This window comes from Porites lutea, chromosome 5, assembly GCF_958299795.1.
Source record: "Porites lutea chromosome 5, jaPorLute2.1, whole genome shotgun sequence".
NCBI classification, from domain to species: Eukaryota; Metazoa; Cnidaria; class Anthozoa; order Scleractinia; family Poritidae; genus Porites; species Porites lutea.
Window position 1 is genome coordinate 41695513 of NC_133205.1, and position 18768 is coordinate 41714280.

Sequence of the window (18768 nt, forward strand, 5' to 3'; positions counted from 1 at the left end):
CCGGGATCTGATTCCCATGGCTACAAGCAAACTCCAACCACAACTAACAGTGCCAAGTGTAGTGACCCAGAACATTGCGGAAAGGAAACAAAAGGCCAAGACCCACTATGACAAACGAGCATCAAAGCAGCTCAGTGAATTTGCAATCGGCGAGAGAGTCTTCGTGAAACCGAGCCCGAGGAACAGAAGCAAACCCTGGATACATGGTGAGGTGGTTAACAAGCCTGCGCCAAGATCATGCACTTTAAGTACTCCATTGGGGCTTGTTCGTCGGAATCACGCACAAATTAGGAAAGCATCCACCGATCCGGTGCGCGGCTACAGTGAATCGGTATCAATCGACACAGATGTAGCATCAGATACATCTGAGCAGGTGGACGACCCCTCAAGTCCAAACAGCGGTGGAACAGAACAGGTGGAGCAGCCCGAGTACGTGAACCCTGAACATCATGCATCACCGGAAATCGTGCTGCGGAGGTCGTCTAGGAACCGGAAGTTACCCTCCAGATTTAAAGATTACGTAATGAACATTAGTTGAACACTTGCATAGCTTTGAGACATCGAGACATGAAGTACTTTGACTTATCTCATGGATTACGCCATAGCACAAACTGTTACTCTGTATCGTGTGTTTCGTGACTTTATTCATTTATGTTCATTTTATTTTATTTTTTCTTTTTTTTTTTTCTTTTTTTCATGAAAGGAAAGGTGTTGCACGTTCACATGTAACTCATTAGCATACGTAGCTTGTTGCACGTGCATTTGCAATGTGCAGTAAATTAGCATATCCAACTTGTTACTTAGACTTTGACATTTCGCAATTAAAGTAATATCTTCATCGAGTGCACCACGCTATCAACACTTCTCAAGAAGCATATGGTGCAGTTGCTTACACTCGATACCTCTATGAGGATGGAACTGTTAGCTGTCGCCTTACTGCGTCCAGATCACGTGTTGCACCTTTGCAAGCTATCAGCATACCTCTACTCGAGTTAATGGCTGCTGTTGTAGGACTCAAGCTGAATCAAGCCGTTGGCCAGGCACTTGGCATTAAGAAAGAAGAGTGGACCTTTTGGTCTGACAGCATGGATGTATTGTACTGGATTCGGAGACAGAGCAGGAAGTTCAAACCATTTGTGGCAAATCGTGTAGGGGAAATCCAAGCCTTGACAAATCCAGAACAGTGGAGGCATGTTCCAACAAAACAGAATCCAGCTGATCTGCTAACAAGAGGCCTTAGTGTCTCAGCTCTCAGTGAGGAAGAAAGATGGTGGGAAGGACCGTTGTTCCTTAAGTACGACCACACCCAGTGGCCGCCAACAAGAACTGAAAGAGAGAAAGAAGCCGATGTTGAACTCCGGCATATATGCCAGGCAAAAGGACAAATAAAAGAACAATCATTCCTTTCACTTCCCAACGAAGACCGGCTGAACCCACAAAGATACTCAAGTTGGACTAAACTCACAAGAATCGCAGCTTGGGTAAACCGTTTCGTAGAGAACTGCCGTTCGCCAGTTGCGGTTCGTAGACAAGACACAATACAACCTGATGAAGTTTCCTCCGCGGGAATAAGAATTATCCGGCAAGCTCAGCAGGAAGTATTTAAAGAAGAAGTGCGAGCAGTACAAACTGGAAAAGAACTGCCAAGTGGAAGTAAATTGCAGCCCCTGAAACCTATTATCGACGAAGATGGAATTCTCCGATGTGATGGACGACTTCGCTATGCAGAATTCTTACCATGGGAGAGTCGTTATCCGATCATACTCCCGCGCAATCACTGGGTGACAAGACTCATAGTCAAGCATCAGCATGAGCAGAGCCATCATGGGGGAACCAATCAAGTGTTATCAGAACTTTCAACCCACTATTGGATAATTTCAGCAAGAGAGGTGATTAAAGAGTGGTAGAAAGAATGCATGCAGTGTAGAAGAAGAAAGGCTAGCCCAGCCAAACAGATTATGGCTCCGTTACCAGAACTGAGAACCCGGATGTCGTTGCGAGCTTTCAGCCAAACTTCTGTCGACTTTGGTGGTCCATTCATTACTAAGCAAGGAAGAGGAAAGGCGCGTCAGAAGAGATACCTTTGCCTATTCACCTGTCTTGCAACACGAGCTGTTCATCTCGAAGTAGCTTTCAGCCTGGACGCCGACTCATTTCTAAATGCATTCTTCCGTATGGTGTCCCGACGTGGCCAGCCCAAAGATGTTGTATGTGACAATGGCACTAATTTCGTTGGTGGAAGTAACGAGCTAAAAGAATTGGAAGCCTTGGACCACAAGAAGATTCAGGATGCTACGACAAGCTATGGAGTCAAGTGGCATTTTAACCCCCCTCTTGCCCCACACTTCAGTGGTGTACATGAAGTTATGATCAAAGCTGCTAAGAAAGCTATTTATGCCATCCTTAGCTCTGCAGACATCACCGATGAGGAACTTTTAAGTGCAGTTGTAGGAGCAGAAGGGTTAATTAACTCCAGGCCACTAACTTACCAGTCAAGCAGCGCAGCTGACCTGACCCCTTTGACTCCTAATCATTTTTTACATGGTCAGTTAGGAGGCAGATTTGCACCCGATAGTGTTGACACTGAAGTATTCAATCCAAGAAAGAGATGGCGTCGCGTCCAGGAACTTGTACGTCATTTTTGGCATAGATGGTTGCATGAATGGATTCCCAGTCTGAGTGTACGGAAAAAGTGGCGCAGGGAGCAAGTTGACCTAAAAGTAGGAGACGTTGTCATTGTCATGTCCCCGGATACACCAAGAGGAAAATGGCCTTTAGGAAGGATTGTAAGGGTGTTCCCTGGAAAAGACAGCAAAGTGCGTGTTGTTGATGTTCAAGTTAGAAAGACTGTGCTACGGAGACCAATTGTGAAACTTTGCCCATTAGAGCAATGTTGAACTTTAAGTGACATTATTAAGACAGATGCTTTTGAACATTTCATATCTTTCAGAACAAATTTATTTTGCCTAAGTTTTGTTGATATTATCATATCAAGAAAGGGGAGGATGTTCTGGAGAATATTTTAGGGGTTGTCCTGTGACATATTTCAAGTGCATGCGCAGTTTTGTTTTAGCGAGCACGAGGTTTTTGCTTTTCTGCCAGCTCATCACATTTTTGCAGCAAGCAAGATGAAATTAAATTGTTGATGTTTTGTTTATCTTCTCGTGGTTTTTATGGACTTTCGACCGACCAATTATCCTGGCGAACATAGCTGTAGACATTAATTGTACCCTTTGCAAATAATGACAGATTTATAGGGGTTTAGGCGATTTTATCATCAGACAAAAAAAGTAGCAAAGATGCGCGCCATTTTTCATTTCGATCAGTCTGTATTTCTTGCGGTGTTTGACCCTTTTACTGTAGTCCTTTCATAAAGTTTCACCCATTTTATTACTCAGTTTTCACTTCCTTAGCTTTTTCTTTCAGTCATGTTTCTTTTGTATCTTTATATCAATAAATTGTCTCCATGACGTTTTTTTCTGAGAGCCTGCTTTAGACGGACACCTGGATAATACGGGCAGTATGGCATGTGCCCTTGGTCTCCGTATCAACCGGGTTCCACTGCAACACTTTTCAAATCTTTCAGCTGCTATTGTCACTTTTGCAAGTCTGTTCAGTGTAAATGTTTGTATTTATACTTGTTTTTGCTGATCAGCGTATTTAGTCTTTTACAAAATGCAATTTACTATTTAAACCTTATGGCAAACAAACATACCTTTTAAAAATTGGCACTCAGCGTCGATGGCGAAGTAGAACGAAAAATTGTGTTCTATCAACTGATTTGATAAATAAAGGGTTAAGTTTTTATCGTTTGTCTCACGATTGTCACTTTGATATTGATCGCGACGTTTCGACCGCACAGTGCAGGTCTTCATCAGGCGATAGTGTTTGTACCACCGTGGTTGTTCACAAACCTCGCTCATGGTTGGTGGGCTTCGATCCAAAGCATTATTGGCATTGATTTGATAAAGTATATACAAACTTGCCAGTGAAGAGAGATTCACGATTTGACAGATCAAGAGCGAATCGATTTTATCTGAGGAAGGGCAAGCGCGCACTATTTAAAATTCCACAGGTCAATTATAAGCATTTTTACAAGCAATTTCTATCTCTTTGCTGCTATTACCTAGCTTACACCTTTTCTTGATGGCACAGAGAAAAGCTGCTCGATCAGGCAGCTGGTCTTTACCCAACAGGAGGACCTCAGATTTCCATACGGGGAAAGGAGAGCCATGTTGCACGTCGCTCCCTCTTTAAGTGTAAAAAATTTATTTATGACAATTTAATAATCAGCTTCCTGTTGCCTTGTTAGCTCAATCGGTTAGTGCGCTGTACACATGCTTCTGGAGGTCAGGGTGCGAGTCCTGGCAAGAGCCGGATTTTTTTCAGGCTTTTTTCATCGCAAGTCAAAGTTGCGTATCGAACTGTGATGATCTTGAAATTTAATGTTTATCTTTTTTTAAAATAATGAAGACTTATGAACATTTCTTTATGCAGAGTGTTCTCCGCCTTTATCAAGTTATCTGGCCAACGGTCACGTCCAAGGAAGCGGCCGCGTTTATCGTTCGAATTATAACTTTACCTGCAACAGCGGCTTCGTCCTTTTTGGTGATGATTACGTCACCTGTACAGAAAACGGAACCTGGAATGGGACTTCTCCTGTATGTGTAAAAGGTAATGAAAACTTACTTATGACAGTTTAGTCTGAAATGAAAGGTTATATCAAATTAAAGCGATTTTCGGATCAAGAATCAAGCTTTAAATTTAGGACAAACTAGTTTTGGGGGGCAAAGTTTTTGGTTAATCTTACACTCTGGATCTCTAACGCATGACCTTAACGCTTAAACAGGATCAAATTGTCCTCATACAGCAAAGGTCAGATAAAGCATTCAATCAGCTTCTTGCTTAAAGAACATGAAAAGAACAGAGTCAAGTTTAGTTTACGTCACTAGCTCTCTTGGTGAGCTCTTGTTGACATTGGCCTATACCTAAGCAACTGATAAAGGACCCAATATTTGGTTCGGAAACCGGTCATGCAGCAATAGCTAAACAGAGTGTTACGTTCTTCTTAGAACTTAACCATGACACACTTACAATCTGGTACCAAATAGATTAGTTTCACTTTGCCTACACCGCGGAAAGCTTGGTTCCCTACTTAAAACTACGCGGTGTCTTTTGACTCAAACATGTACAAGCATATTCTCAACCAGCTACCGATTGCAGCTTAATGGAAGGAAAGCTTTCCATAACTAGAACTTGTTAGCCCTACTTCGATATCCTTCAATGACAACGCAATCGTAAGAAATTGCTATCCTAAGAAATTTCACTCTTCGAAGCTTTTCAAAGATTTGCCGCTAACTTGAAGTGTATTTGCATATGATCACCTTTGATTATAGAACCGCGTTCGACCTGTAGTCAAGCATAATCATTCCGATTACAGAGTAACTGAGCCTATAAACTAAACGTTACTGATAATTTTCTCCCCTTCTAAGCCGAGTAAAGGGATCTAAATCTTGCGAACGTAGAGGCTGAGGGCTCGTAGCCTTTCTCATAACCCATATTGATGGCGGCGTGGGGTGTGTCTGTTTGTAAATGTCTACGCCATTTAGTTGCATGTAGCAGTGACCAACTCGAAAGCCTTTGGTTACTGTGCGTACATTTCACTTTTGATGATTTAATGTAATTTGTTGTTTTATTTTATTCTTACTTTTGTAATGTATTGTAATCTTTTTATTAACCTCTTGAAAAAGTACAAGAAGATAAATATCTGAAAAAAATCTGATATCTATTCGTGGTATACTTTGAACTACAATTATTTCGAACAAAATATAAGTCAGGGTAATCATTATTTGTAATCATCATTTCGTCTCGGGAAACATCAAGACTCTCGGGAAAACAAAACTAACTGTTTCTCTCGGGATCTGACATTAAGTATATATTAAACAATTCTAACTTAGAGAAAATCGGAAATTATTTGAAGTCAAGGACGGTTGCTGACATGCATTTTTCCTTTTCAGCTTGTGTACCGTTGAACTCTAACCTAACAGATGGCATCGTGTTCAGAAATGATACGGAATTTGGCACTGAGATAGATTACAAGTTTGTCTGCAACAGAGGATTCGTCTTGAACGGTTCAAGTCACGTGACTTGCAAAGACGGTGTTTACAATGGTTCAGCCCCAGAATGTCTTCCAAAGGGTAAGTAAGTTATTGAATAAATTATATACCTAAATTTTTCATGAGAGAACAAACAGCTGTTTATTTTCCTGCAATGAAAAACAGGGAAAGGTATGGCGTCCAATAATTGTACATCAGACAACAGAAATTGCTTGTAAAAGTTGGTGTAAGCCTAATAAAGTGGAACCCGGCTCTGCGGATAACCGCTTAAACTGACACCCATTTATAACAGACAGTTTCGTTTGTCCCCACTAGAAGCTCCTAAATTTGCTCTAAAATTAATACGGACACAAGTTGATAAGGACAAAAGACACTTTTTTGTCCCGAGTTAGCCACCATCTCTCATATATCGTTAGCCTCCCTTCAAGGTCGCTGGTTATCTGCACACTTTCTATTTTTATAGTCACATTTATGTGCTACTGAGTTCTAGGCATTGTACCCTTTGCAAATAATGACAGAATTATAGGGGTTTAGGCGATTTTACCATCGTAAAAAACAGTAGCAAAGATACATGACATGTTTGATTTCGATCAGTCCGTCTTTCTTGCAGTGTTTGACCCTTTTACTGTAGTCCTTTAATAAAGTTTTCACCCTTTTATTACTCAGGTTTCACTTCCTTAGCTTTTTTTTTTAGCCATGTCCACTTCGTAACTTTATATCAATTAAATATGTCTCCTTAACGGTTTTTTTGTTTCTTTTTTGTTTTTGTTTTTGTTGCTGTTGTTTTTTTTTTCTGAGAGCCCGCTTAATACGGACACCAGGATAATACGGGCAGTATGGCATGTGCCCTTGGTCTCCGTATTAACTGGGTTCCACTGCAACACTTTTCAGAGCGTTCAGCTGCTGTTGTCACTTTTGCAAGTTCGATTAGTGTACATAGCTTCTACTCTAGAGGTCAGGGATCAAGTCCCGGCAATCGCCTGATTTTTTTCAGGCTTTCTTATCGAAACTCAAAGTTTGCGTATCTAACTGCGATGATCTTGAAAATAATGAAGACTTCGTGAACATTTTCTTATGCAGAGTGTTCTCCGCCTTTATCAAGTTATCTGGCCAACGGTCACGTCCAAGGAGGCGGCCGCGTTTATCGTTCGAATTATAACTTTACCTGCAATAGCGGCTACGTCCTTTTTGGTGATGATTACATCACCTGTACAGAAAACGGAACCTGGAATGGCACATCTCCTGTATGTGTAAAAGGTAACGAAAACTTACTTATGACAATTTAGTCTGAAAGGAGAGATTGTATCAAATTAGAGCGATTTTCGGATCTAGAATCAAGATTCTGGGAAAATGCCCCACCTAGCCCTCCCTTAACCAACGTTAAAACTAACTTCTTAATTTATGTACTTTATTGTTAGCCCAATTAATGGTTTTCTCTATCAAAGGTGGAGAGCTATTTGTACCAGAAAAAAAGTCAGGCTAACTTGGTGTTTATGACCTGAAATTACCAAAATTAGACCTTTTTGGAAGTTTATTTCCCTACTTAATTACACATCATCATTATCGTTATTACCTAAGCAATGTTCTATTCTTTAAAATAGCTTTTGGCATGAGTTCATTATCAGGCACATTTCGCACCGTGGTCGGTTACTTTGTATTCATGTATTTGCGCGTTTTTCACCGTTCGTCAAAGGCTGCAATCTGGTAGTTCATTTTTCTCTCAATTCTTTTATCCAGAGTGTGTTTTTAATCAGTTTTTTGAAATGATGATGATATGATGATGATGATCATGATTATTATTATTATTATTATTATTACTGTTATTATTATTATTATTATTATTATTATTACCGTTATTATTATTATTATTATTATTACTGTTATTATTATTATTATTATTATTATTATTATTATTATTACCGTTATTATTATTATTATTATTATTATTATTATTATTATTATTATTATTATTATTATTATTATTATTATTAGGTCCATTCCTTGTAGACTCGGGTAGGATGTTCTGCCTGGTTTATAGTCCTTTGGAGCGGGTTACAACAAGTCACCACCGGTCCCTGGTCTCTCTTTTCTTTCTTCTTAAGGTGACTCGACCCAGTTTTTTTTTTTGGGGGGGGGGGGGTACGATCCTACTTTGAAGCTACGAATTACGAATTTTTAAGAAAATGCTTTTTTCGTGAGATTGACTCTGAAACGCTGACAAACGTCAACAAATAGCGAAAACTATAATTTCTATATGTTTGCTTTGCTCGAAATCGCGCGCATTTACAAGGCCCTAAAGCGTTTTGCTGACTTGCAAGGACCCATCTGTTATAAGGATGCCCAAAATACAGAGATGAATCTCATAGTTTATTAGATATAATCCGTGTAAAGTTTGCTTATCATTTTCGCATAAATTATGACCTAAATTTGGAAACCGCTGAATTTCTCGAATTGGGTCTTTGCGATTTTGGTGAAACTCTGTTTAGCGCAAGGCACTAATGCGCACCATGTGTAGCCGAGAGATTTTCACGAAAAAATGCCGGCAACAGCAGATTTTCGACTCAGACCTCAAAGGGGCGTGGCATTATAACCACGTGACATTTACTCCGATCGCCAAAAATTTTATGTTATATTGTAGATTGATCTATATGTTATCCATTCTATGTGTTAGACTTACGATAAAAGTAAAGGTGGGGATACCAGAGAGCTTCAAAGTAGGATGGTACCCCCTAAAGAAAACTGGGTCGAGTCACCTTAATGGGACAGTACTTTCCTTAGTATCTTTACTGTTCCCAACAATGCTGTTTTCTGGATAACTTCTAACCTCACGTTCACGCCGATTCGCCTCATGTACTCCTTAAAGTTGACTGATACGGCTCCAAAGGCGCTAATAACAACAGGCACTACAATGACTTTTCGCATGCCCCAGACTTTTGCAATTTCATCTTTCAATAGTTGGTATTTCTCTAACTTCTCAAGTTCCTTATCTTTCACCCTGTCATCACCAGGGGTGGTAACACCAATGTAGTTATGATAACCTCTCCCTCCTTCTTATCAAGAAAGACAATGTCTGGTCTTCTTGCCTCATTATTATTATTATTATTATTATTATTATTATTATTATTATTATTATTATTATTATTATTATTATTATTATTATTATTATTCAGTGGTTTTGTTAACTGAAGGATTCTCTAACTTGTCTTTGAATTACCTTCTAGCCTCTAGGCGCATTCAACAGTTCCTGTCTTGTTCTGGGAGACATCTTCGTTTTAATAATGTAAGAAACTGCTGGAATAGCCATTGGGACATATCTTGCCAAGTAAACGACGGATCAAATAGTTTCTTTGTCAACTGTGGCAAAGACAAGACGTCTTTTGGATGGGTGTGCTACACACCATACAATCCACTCTGTTGCGAATTTGTGTGTCCTCAAGTAGGTGCCATGTAAAGCTCAAAGCTTGAGTCATAGGATTTTCGAAACTTGTAAAGTGGACTGCCCCATTTACACCTAAGCGTAAACATATTTAGAAACTGTTTAAAAAAACACTTTATATAAGCAGAAAAACAACTTGTCTTACTGTGCTTAAGACTTTCAATGATTAGTGCAAGTTTCAGGCCAGTTACGCGGAATTTGTTAAAGTTAATTTGAATCCAGTGTAAACCCGTGTGTCCCTAGCTGTTTTTTGTTACTGTTATTATTTTTATGTTTGTTTGTTTATTAGCAGTTAACGAGATAATAAATAATGAGTCCTCTTAATTCGAATAAGAATTTTTTTTTTTTTTTGGGGGGGGGGGGGAACTATGTCACAAAATTTATCAAAATTCATACTGGGGGAACTGCCGCCAAGTTAAGTGAAATATAAAAATAACCGTTCGAAACGTTAAAAGAAGGTATAAAAGAACACAGTACATACAAGAGAAATTTCAAGAAGATTAAAGCGGAATACAATTAGGGTCGTTTTGACAACTTGTTAGCCTAACAATTTTTCAAAGGTCATTTTTGTTGTTTGTAACAGCTGATATTATGCTTGGGAGATATACGGTATTTGTTTGACAAGGAGTTATGAATTTGTCTTTGCCAAGAATATCTTCACTTAAGTTAACCTCCATTGCAAAAATGGACGTAAATTGGACAAAATTTGCAAACGAATTACACAGTCGTGACACAGCCCCTTTAACACCTCTATAAAGGCCTATTTGAACGGTACGATTTTTCCTTACGGCTACTATTGTGCGCGACTAGCATACGTCAAGACTTTCGACCATCCACATGCACGCAATTTTCACTTACGATATCCACAATGTGTCGTGTAAATGTCGTGGGTCTAATTTACACGACATGATCTGTCGTAAGGTCATGACGCATGCTACTCGCGCACGATAGTCGTAAGCAAAAATCGTACTGTCTAAATCGGCTTAAGACGTACACCCCGGTAAGACACCTAGAGCTGGCGCCTGCCTTTCCTTGTTCTCTTTTTTTTAACTCTGATCCCTATAAGTCGGACATTTAGCGTCGGTCTAAAAGGTTTCTTTCTTAAAGAGAGTTGACAAAATGGGTGTCACTGTTAAGACACGTAGTTATTTTATGTCCCATAGAGTGAATTAAACAATCGATCGGAGCAAAGATGGCACTTTCTCGTCATTTATTCTAAGACCCTAAAAGCTAGCTGCATTATGAATATTTCTACGTAATTATTAATTCTCTAAACATACATGTTTATTCAAACTCATATATAACTACATAAATTTGAAAGGGAGAGTCTAGAGGTTAACCCTATGAACGTTTGTAACATTTTGCATTCCGATAGTGAACCCCATACTGCTTCTATTTTTTGTAATGTGTGTTTGCCTAGGCCCCAGCTTTTGTGGCTAGCGTAGTTAAATGAATTTGTTTTTGTTTTTTGTTGTTGTTGTTGATTGTTGGTCCGACCGGAATGTCTTAAACTCATGCCATTTTTTTTTCTTTTTTTTTTTTTTTTGCTTGCTCGGCATCCTTTTATACACAGATTAAATTTTCTATCACGATTACCTCGATTTATACGGAGTTTAAGTCAAATGGAATATATTTGATTGATTCAAAATGACAAAAGGTTCCAGTTCCTTCTTTAATAATAAATGACGTCATCATGACATCAGTTTTATTGTTAGAGATTATTAAGGTGACTGAACACAGCTAGTTTGATAGGTTGTGAGTCGTTACCATTCTTTAGAGTGTTATCTAAGGCTCGTTGCAGGTATAAAGCTCAAGTCTAGCAAGTACAAAATATATTTAGAAAAAATGACATTTAGGGGTTAAACGTGAGATTTGGATCATTGCCATGGAAACATGGATGATTGAAATTGAATTTATATGGCTTACGCAAAATCTCTCCATCAGATTTTCTTATGAATTTGTACACAGCTTACAATTAGTAACCCTCATTTTTAAAAACAACTTTACTAAAACTGAAATTTTTGAGAAAATAGATTTCATGGGAAACTTGATTGTGTCACAAAACTCCCTTGTTGAAAATTCAATTTTGAGGCTTTCATTGACTGAAGAGCTATATGAACAGTATTTCTGCCAAATTTCATCAAATTTTAATCGGTAAATTTAAAGATATTGTCGTTTACTTGCATTGCCCATGAAAGGCAACGAAACAAGCGCTCTTAGATTGCTCCCTGAAGTACGCATGCTCAGCACTTATACGCGTGCTGAGATCGCGTGATATGTCAAAGGCTACAAAAACAGAATGAATTTCTGCTGACAACTTCTGGGCATTCTTCTCAGCTTGTCCTCGCACTTTTATCTATAAAAGCTTATTGGCTTCATATCTCCTCATGATAAAGATTTTAGTGCACAGTAAAGGGATAAAGTCAGGAGATAAAGCAATTCTAGAGAAACTCATGCAGTGTTCAGCAACTTTATGGCTTTTTCGAACACCTTACTATATGGGTATTTTTCGCTTTATGCCTGCTTTTAAAATGATGAAATTTGGCTTCTACCAAAAAATTCAATAATTTGACGTCATTGTATCAATCAACTTATACCTAAATTTCAATATCAACAGACAGATTTTTTAGGAGATTCACGATGAGTCAGATGTGGGAGGAGCCCATAACCCGGAGATGTTACAGCGTTTCACAAACCAGTTTATTTTTAGATTCTTATTAGAGCACTTTATCTCCGCTCTGTCTAGATCCATGGTAACATTTGAAGTATAAGATATGAAAACAGGAAAACTAAACGTCATGAAATGGTCAAAAAATAAAACGGGAGGAGACTGGGGAGAGGAAGGACAGTGTCACAGTGATATGGGCATCGCTGCGTTTTGGGTATCCCCATTCCCAAAACCCTAGTGATATGGGCGTCCTCTGTAACCCTAAGCCTAACCCTAACTCAAATCGCTAAGACAATATGAGAAGAGGATACCCATATCACCAGGGTTTTGGGAATGGGGATGCCCATATCACTGTAACAGCGGCTCATGCGCTCATATTTTCGGGTACCTTTCATTTACGCGCCATTCTTACGGTCTGAGAGCCTAGAAGACCCTGAAACAGGCTAGGTCAACACGTTCAAGGCGAGAAGAAATACCATTTTAAGGTCTGTACGTTTTGCTGACTGGTTTGTGGGACTCAAGCGAGGTTTGGAGATTAAGTTGGAGCTAAGGAAGTGACTGTGCACAGGCTAAGATAGACATAGTAAAGTTTCTCGCCGTAGTTGTGTACAAGACGGCAAAGAAATTACAGAAGAGTGTAATGCACGTGTATAATTTCGATGGAGTTGTTGTTTTGCTGATTAAACCTATTGCTTTTCTGTTGCTATCGTAAAGTTTCGAAAGGTCCCTTTTCACGAAAGCAGAAAATGATCCGATGAAAGCATCTCTTCTGGTTGACATTCTTATAAGTTCTCAATAATGGCAAAAAAAAATTGTCGGCGGTAAAACGCGCAGCATCGCTATTCAACTCGTTTTGCAGCAATGTTGCAAAACACGTTGCACGTTTTTTTGCCCGTGTTACCGTACCTTTATTTGCATGACTATCAATTTTACAGTATTGTAAAGGCGTACAACAAACCAGCTATAAAAGGACGGAAGAAAAAGGGGAAAACATAAAAACAACAACAACAACAACAACAGCTGTGGAAACAATCTTAAATTTATATCAATTCTTGATGACAATTTTTCCCGAAGATTAAAACAAAATGATATAGATTAAATTAATTCTTTGTTGATAAAATACGAATACAAAGTAGAGTTCATACATACATACATATTTTATTCAAGGTATCATAAAAATAAACAGACAGAAATAACACGCTGAAAAGGAAGTTAAAGAGGTGGACCCTATATGAATTAACTTCCCGAAAAATAAAAACTAAAAAAAAATTTCTGAGAGGAATAAACGATTCAAATGGAAAAAACGAATGAAATTATGAAATACACATATATGATTTAACATTAGCCTTAAAACATCTTCATAAAATCAATGACCAAGTCGTTAGCAGATAATTGCTTATAATGTTTGGGATCAGAGACTGTATCTTACCTTGAAAAATTATAGATGTTATTGACCTTGTTGGTAAGTATTTGGAGCAGTTAAACAAAAAAAAAAGTTTCGTTGCGGACTGAATGACACCCGGTGTTGGCAACACGTAAGAAAGGTCCTTTTGACTTTTGAGGAGGGGGGGGGGAGGGGGGGGCGAGTATGGATGATTTGGTTTGCATATAACGGTGCAACATGAGAGACATATTTTTTTCAGTGCAGGACAATTTTTTGCGTCAGGTATTTTCTTGCAAGATATATATTCTCCATCGAAATCAGTCTGCAAGATATTTTTTTTCTGATGAAATCACCCATACCCCCCTCAAAAGTCAAATGGTCGGGCAAAGTGTCTCAACTATTTTTGTGTCCTATTTTAGAACTCTTAGCGGTGACTATTTTGCCTCTGGAAATATAAAATTGGCCGATCTAAAGCCTTATTGGCATTTTATAAGATTGAATACTGCTTCTCTGACTCTCTTATTTCTCCTGTAATACAACAATGGATTAATTCCCGAATTTATGGTAAACAGAGGAATTATAAACGGGTCTAAAAACCTTCCAACTTGTTTTTGCACAATAATACCTGTTACTATAGCACAAGCCAAAGGTATGAAAAACAGTCCCAAAATGCCTACCACGTATGTTGTTGTTTTCGTTAGTTCGCGCTCAGCGGCAGCGGTTTGATCGCTGACAGAATTTGCCTGATTACCTCCACCCTCCATCATCTGAGCCACAGCGTTGTTATGACGACGGAATGAACGAAGGGTTATGATCTGGAAAATGATGATGACCAAAGCTGAAAGGATGACGACGCTTGACATTATCAAATGGAAGATTGTGTAGCTAAGAATGTTAAACTGGTTTAGACATCCAATGGTTACTGATGTAACCCACACGAGGGAACAAACAACAACGACGCGGCGTTTTGTTACCAAAACTTTATATCGATAACAAGTTCGGACAGCAAGATATCGATCTATGCTCATGATCGCGAGGTTTGCAATAGTTCCAAGAAAGCACATCGTGAGAGGTATTTCCAAATTCGTTTCTACCATTTCGTGCATTTGCCAGCTAACTTCGCAGACATTTCTGTTCATTAAATTTTTGATCCTGAAACCAGCGTTTATAGGTGCAACTGTCGCCCCCCACAGAAGATCACTGAAGGCCAAGCTACACACCATCAGCAATCCTGAAGGAAGAGACCTTATGCCCCTCCTCAACAAACCAATGATGATTATTGTATTGGATACAAAACACCAAATGCTAAGTAACATTGTGAGAGGAGAAAACCAGTTGACGTAATAGAGGAAACTTCTCTGGAACGACACGGAGATTCCAGGAATAAAACATGACTGGTCTTCTGCCATGGTTTGGAGTTACAGTTCGCTACTTCACGTCAGTGGAATGGAGCTTGCCTTAGCCTGCAATTGAATTCGACGCCTGTTTTAGTGCTTACTCGCTAAATTTATAATAGGTTCACAGAAGTAATGACTCATTGAATATGAAAATCGCCCCTTCCGCCGTTAACGACCACCATTTTCCGGAACTAAAAGAAGGGGCATAAGAGTGTACGTCATTCGATTTTCATATCCGATCCTTTTGCACTTGATTATTAATTATCTTTTCTCTTTTAACATTTACTTCGCTTTTACACTGCTTGCCGCTTTTAGCCCCTTACTACAACATTGTGTGTTTGTTGTCGTGTTGCAATTATTTTTGAAAAAAGGAAAGAAAAAAAAGTTGCTGTTACATTCATTTTTCCCAAGATGGCCAGTTTCAATTTGATCGCTGCCCCTAAAACCGGTCAAGACGGTTGAATATTACCTTTTTTGCCCAAGCAGGGATCCCAGTGTCGCAAATCCTAAAAATCGGCAAAAAGGTTTGGGAGAATGCTAAGTTCATTTTTGAAGTTCGAGAGATGGTCCGACATCTCGGCGAATGAACTATCGCGGCCCATGCGCCTATAGCCAAGAGTGAAGACTTCAGCTTTATTGTCGATGATCACATAACAGGTTATAACAGAACATTTCTTATCATGACATGATTTCGCTGATACAAATTCTACTTCCGGTAACAATGACAGCTCTCTTCAAAAAAATAACACTGATATTCGGGAGTGGATGTTAACAAGTGAGCGCTGGTTGTATTTGACGAGAAACTGATAAAAAAAACAGTGCCTCATAGTACTGTAAAGCCCTGATTAAGGACGATCGAAGCACGCGCTTTCTTGGCACTACAAATTACAGAATTGACCACACTGTAAAACGTTTTCATGAAGAGAATTCCATAATGTCGCGACTGTTCGGTCAGAACAATCTGCTCCTCTATGGTATGCAGGGAAAAAATGGGCTTTTAGCGAAAACGTTCAAAAAATTTCCAAAATCACTCTATACGGCCAGCCGGTTCTCACTTTTGACAAGCGCCAAACTTACGAGCTGTTGATGGTTGAACATTAATAGTCTAAGAGTTACGCTTTAACAGGAATTTATTATGTTTATTTTTCTATTTAATGGTTTTATTAAGTCTTACTTGTAATCTTTAACAGCGTTTGATACGCTCGGCATTTTAAGTACGTCTGCAAGTGATTCTCCTGTACGACTGAAAACAACCGGCACGGCGATTAGAATTGCAGACTACTAACAATCAATAAAATAACTTTTAATCGGTGGAACATATACAAAGACAACAATTTTCATTCACGACGACAAGTGTTGAGATTAAAGTATTTCTAAAACTTCTGAGTCATGTAAGCATACAAGCTTAAAACCTTGCTGATTTAAGCTTAAGGTTTAGGCGGTTTCCCGGCGTTTGCTATGTGTCATCGATCAAGATGAACTCGAGGAAAGAATATCGCTCAAAGGTTTCTTTTTTCAACAAAAATTTTTACTAAATATTCTTCGGAACGTTTTCTATTTGCGGTCAGAAAATGTCTAAAGGCTTTTAAAAGTTCTGTAAGCATAAATCAAACCTGATACTAGGTTAGATCATTTAGTCTTAAATCTTACGAACGTGCATAAACTAGCCGCATTAACGACGCTCGACTTCACGAAACCAGAAAAAAAAAACATAAAATACAATTTATAATTACTCAGGCTTACCAGTCGAGATGCAGCTCCTGAAAACCATCTTGAGTAAGGTCAGAATCGCTTGAGACTTTTCAACCCTTTTACGCATCAAGCAAGGTGAAAGACGAAACGATGCCATCCGAAATCGGATTTCCTATGACTTTGACAAGCGGCGCATTTCTCAACCAAAAACCCAATAACAGAAAAACCTTTCATTTCATTTGGTGCATCCAGTGGAAAAGGGCAGTTAAAAACATCACAAGATGACACACAACTCTGTCAGCTTCAGCCAGCTATCAAGAAACAAGTTTCCAGGTGCTGCATAAGTTTTCCGGATGAACTCACCTGTCAAATTTTGACCAATCAGAGTATACACATTGGACGTAGAGAGTGACCAACGCATGACCATGGAGAGAAATTCAGCAACTGCTTTCCCTGTCTGTAATAGCTGGCTGAAGTTTCGTGTTCGAGGTCAGTTTGAAATCAAAATTTTAAATGTGAACTTGAGTCTGCGATCATTTGAATACTAGTAACTTGCAATTGTTAGCGGATAACTTCAAAAAGTACTCCACCTCGATGGGTCGATACTAGCCTGCGTAGCAAGCGTTTCCGTTTAGTTTCGGAGCAAACAAAAGACCAAGGAACGGGATTTTCGGTTTTGACCGTGCAAGAAATGAAACGAGAGCATAAAAATGAAGAGGGTTAGGTTAGGGTTCTTTGCTCCTAAACCGCACAAATATATACCTGATACCCGCGATACGGTCAGGTGATACTAGTCAGCGGATACCCTGTTTTGACAGGTGTCAATTGATCACATATGGATGTGCAAAATTGATGTGCGGGCGGGCGGTGTACGGTCACGTGATTACCAAATTTTCTCGGTTTTTTCCAAGGTAGTGAAGTTTTGATTGTTGGAACATTTTTTCCTGAATGGGGGATGGAGGACCATAGGGCATGCAGCCTTCTCTTAATTGTTAGTATATAAACTATAGTATTTTTGTGGACTTTGTCCTTCTTTTTGTTTTTTAATTATTTCTTCTTTTTTTTTCTTTTCTGTAAACGATAACAGTTACCTGTTTAAATGTAAAGTAAAATTTAGTAATCAATAATTAGAATTTTATTGTAATGAATTGTACATGTAATGTATTGTAATTGTTTGTGTGTCCGAAATAAAAAATAAAAAAAAGAAGATTCTCTTAGCTATGGGGCTACGCTCGCGGGCGCTTCTCGCGTGCGTGGAGCTCCGCTATAACATAAAGGAAATATTTACTGGCAAACAGGATTTTCATGTTGTTTAGTTGTTTAGTAGTTTTCTGTATTGCATAACCACCTCCTATTCCTTTTGTGATACCGAGGGGGAATCAGTACCCCCTTCGAAGTGTTTCCCGTAATCGAGCTTCAGGAGAAATACCTGGCCTTCTGTAGGTGGGATTAAATTATCAGCACATGGAAAAACACCAATAATCTAATTGCTGACGCACTCGTCATAACCGAACCAAAACACAAACAAAGCAGTAAATTAACGCCGTAGTTGAAGCAAAACTAGTGCATGGAAAACCATCAAAAATGCAGTCTTCATTCTATAAAATGTAGAATAAATCAATAATGAGGAAGTGGATTCATTGCCTCAAATTTGAAATTTGTGCATTAAATGTCTTCACCAGAGCAGATAAAAAACCTTTATGGTAAAAATTGAGGAAGTTGTTGCGTTTTAAGTGACTTTTACAGCTAACTGGGAAGAAAAAAAAACAGGTAATGGTTGTTTGCTGCTCACCAATTTAACCGTTACGCAATTGAGTTAGAATCAGGAGCCTTATAGGCTCCTGGTTAGATCTAAAAGAGGGGACCGCGTTGGAGCCACCGTCCTGCTGTTTACGTTCTCTTAAAAACTAAAACTTTGGTCATTTCACTTCGCAATTGACGGAGAACAGCAAAGAAACTTACAGAAAAGCGTACACTTGACTAAGGCCTCCCGTCGACGCCTTCGTAGTTTCGTAAGGTCCCTAATAACAGGCCTGCAGTCACGCCAAAGTATACACATGCAATGATGGACAGAT

The 18768-nt window shown here is 38.9% G+C and overlaps 1 protein-coding gene across 1 annotated transcript; it reads left to right on the top strand.

The window, feature by feature from the left end:
- The first annotated feature begins 5985 nt into the window (after positions 1-5985).
- On the top strand, positions 5986-9876 carry LOC140937739 (beta-2-glycoprotein 1-like). The gene is made up of 3 exons (XM_073387304.1): positions 5986-6197; positions 7197-7373; positions 9338-9876. The coding sequence occupies exons 1-3, from the start codon at positions 5999-6001 to the stop codon at positions 9565-9567; spliced, it is 606 nt and encodes a 201-aa protein (XP_073243405.1). The 5' UTR covers positions 5986-5998; the 3' UTR covers positions 9568-9876.
- The last annotated feature ends 8892 nt before the right edge of the window (positions 9877-18768 follow it).

Coding starts and splice junctions, on each gene's coding strand:
- LOC140937739 (XM_073387304.1), top strand. CDS start 5,999: ATGCATTTTTCCTTTTCAGCTTGTGTACCGTTGAACTCTAACCTAACA. Junction 6,198..7,196: donor CCCAGAATGTCTTCCAAAGG/GTAAGTAAGTTA, acceptor TTTCTTATGCAG/AGTGTTCTCCGCCTTTATCA. Junction 7,374..9,337: donor ATCTCCTGTATGTGTAAAAG/GTAACGAAAACT, acceptor ATTACCTTCTAG/CCTCTAGGCGCATTCAACAG.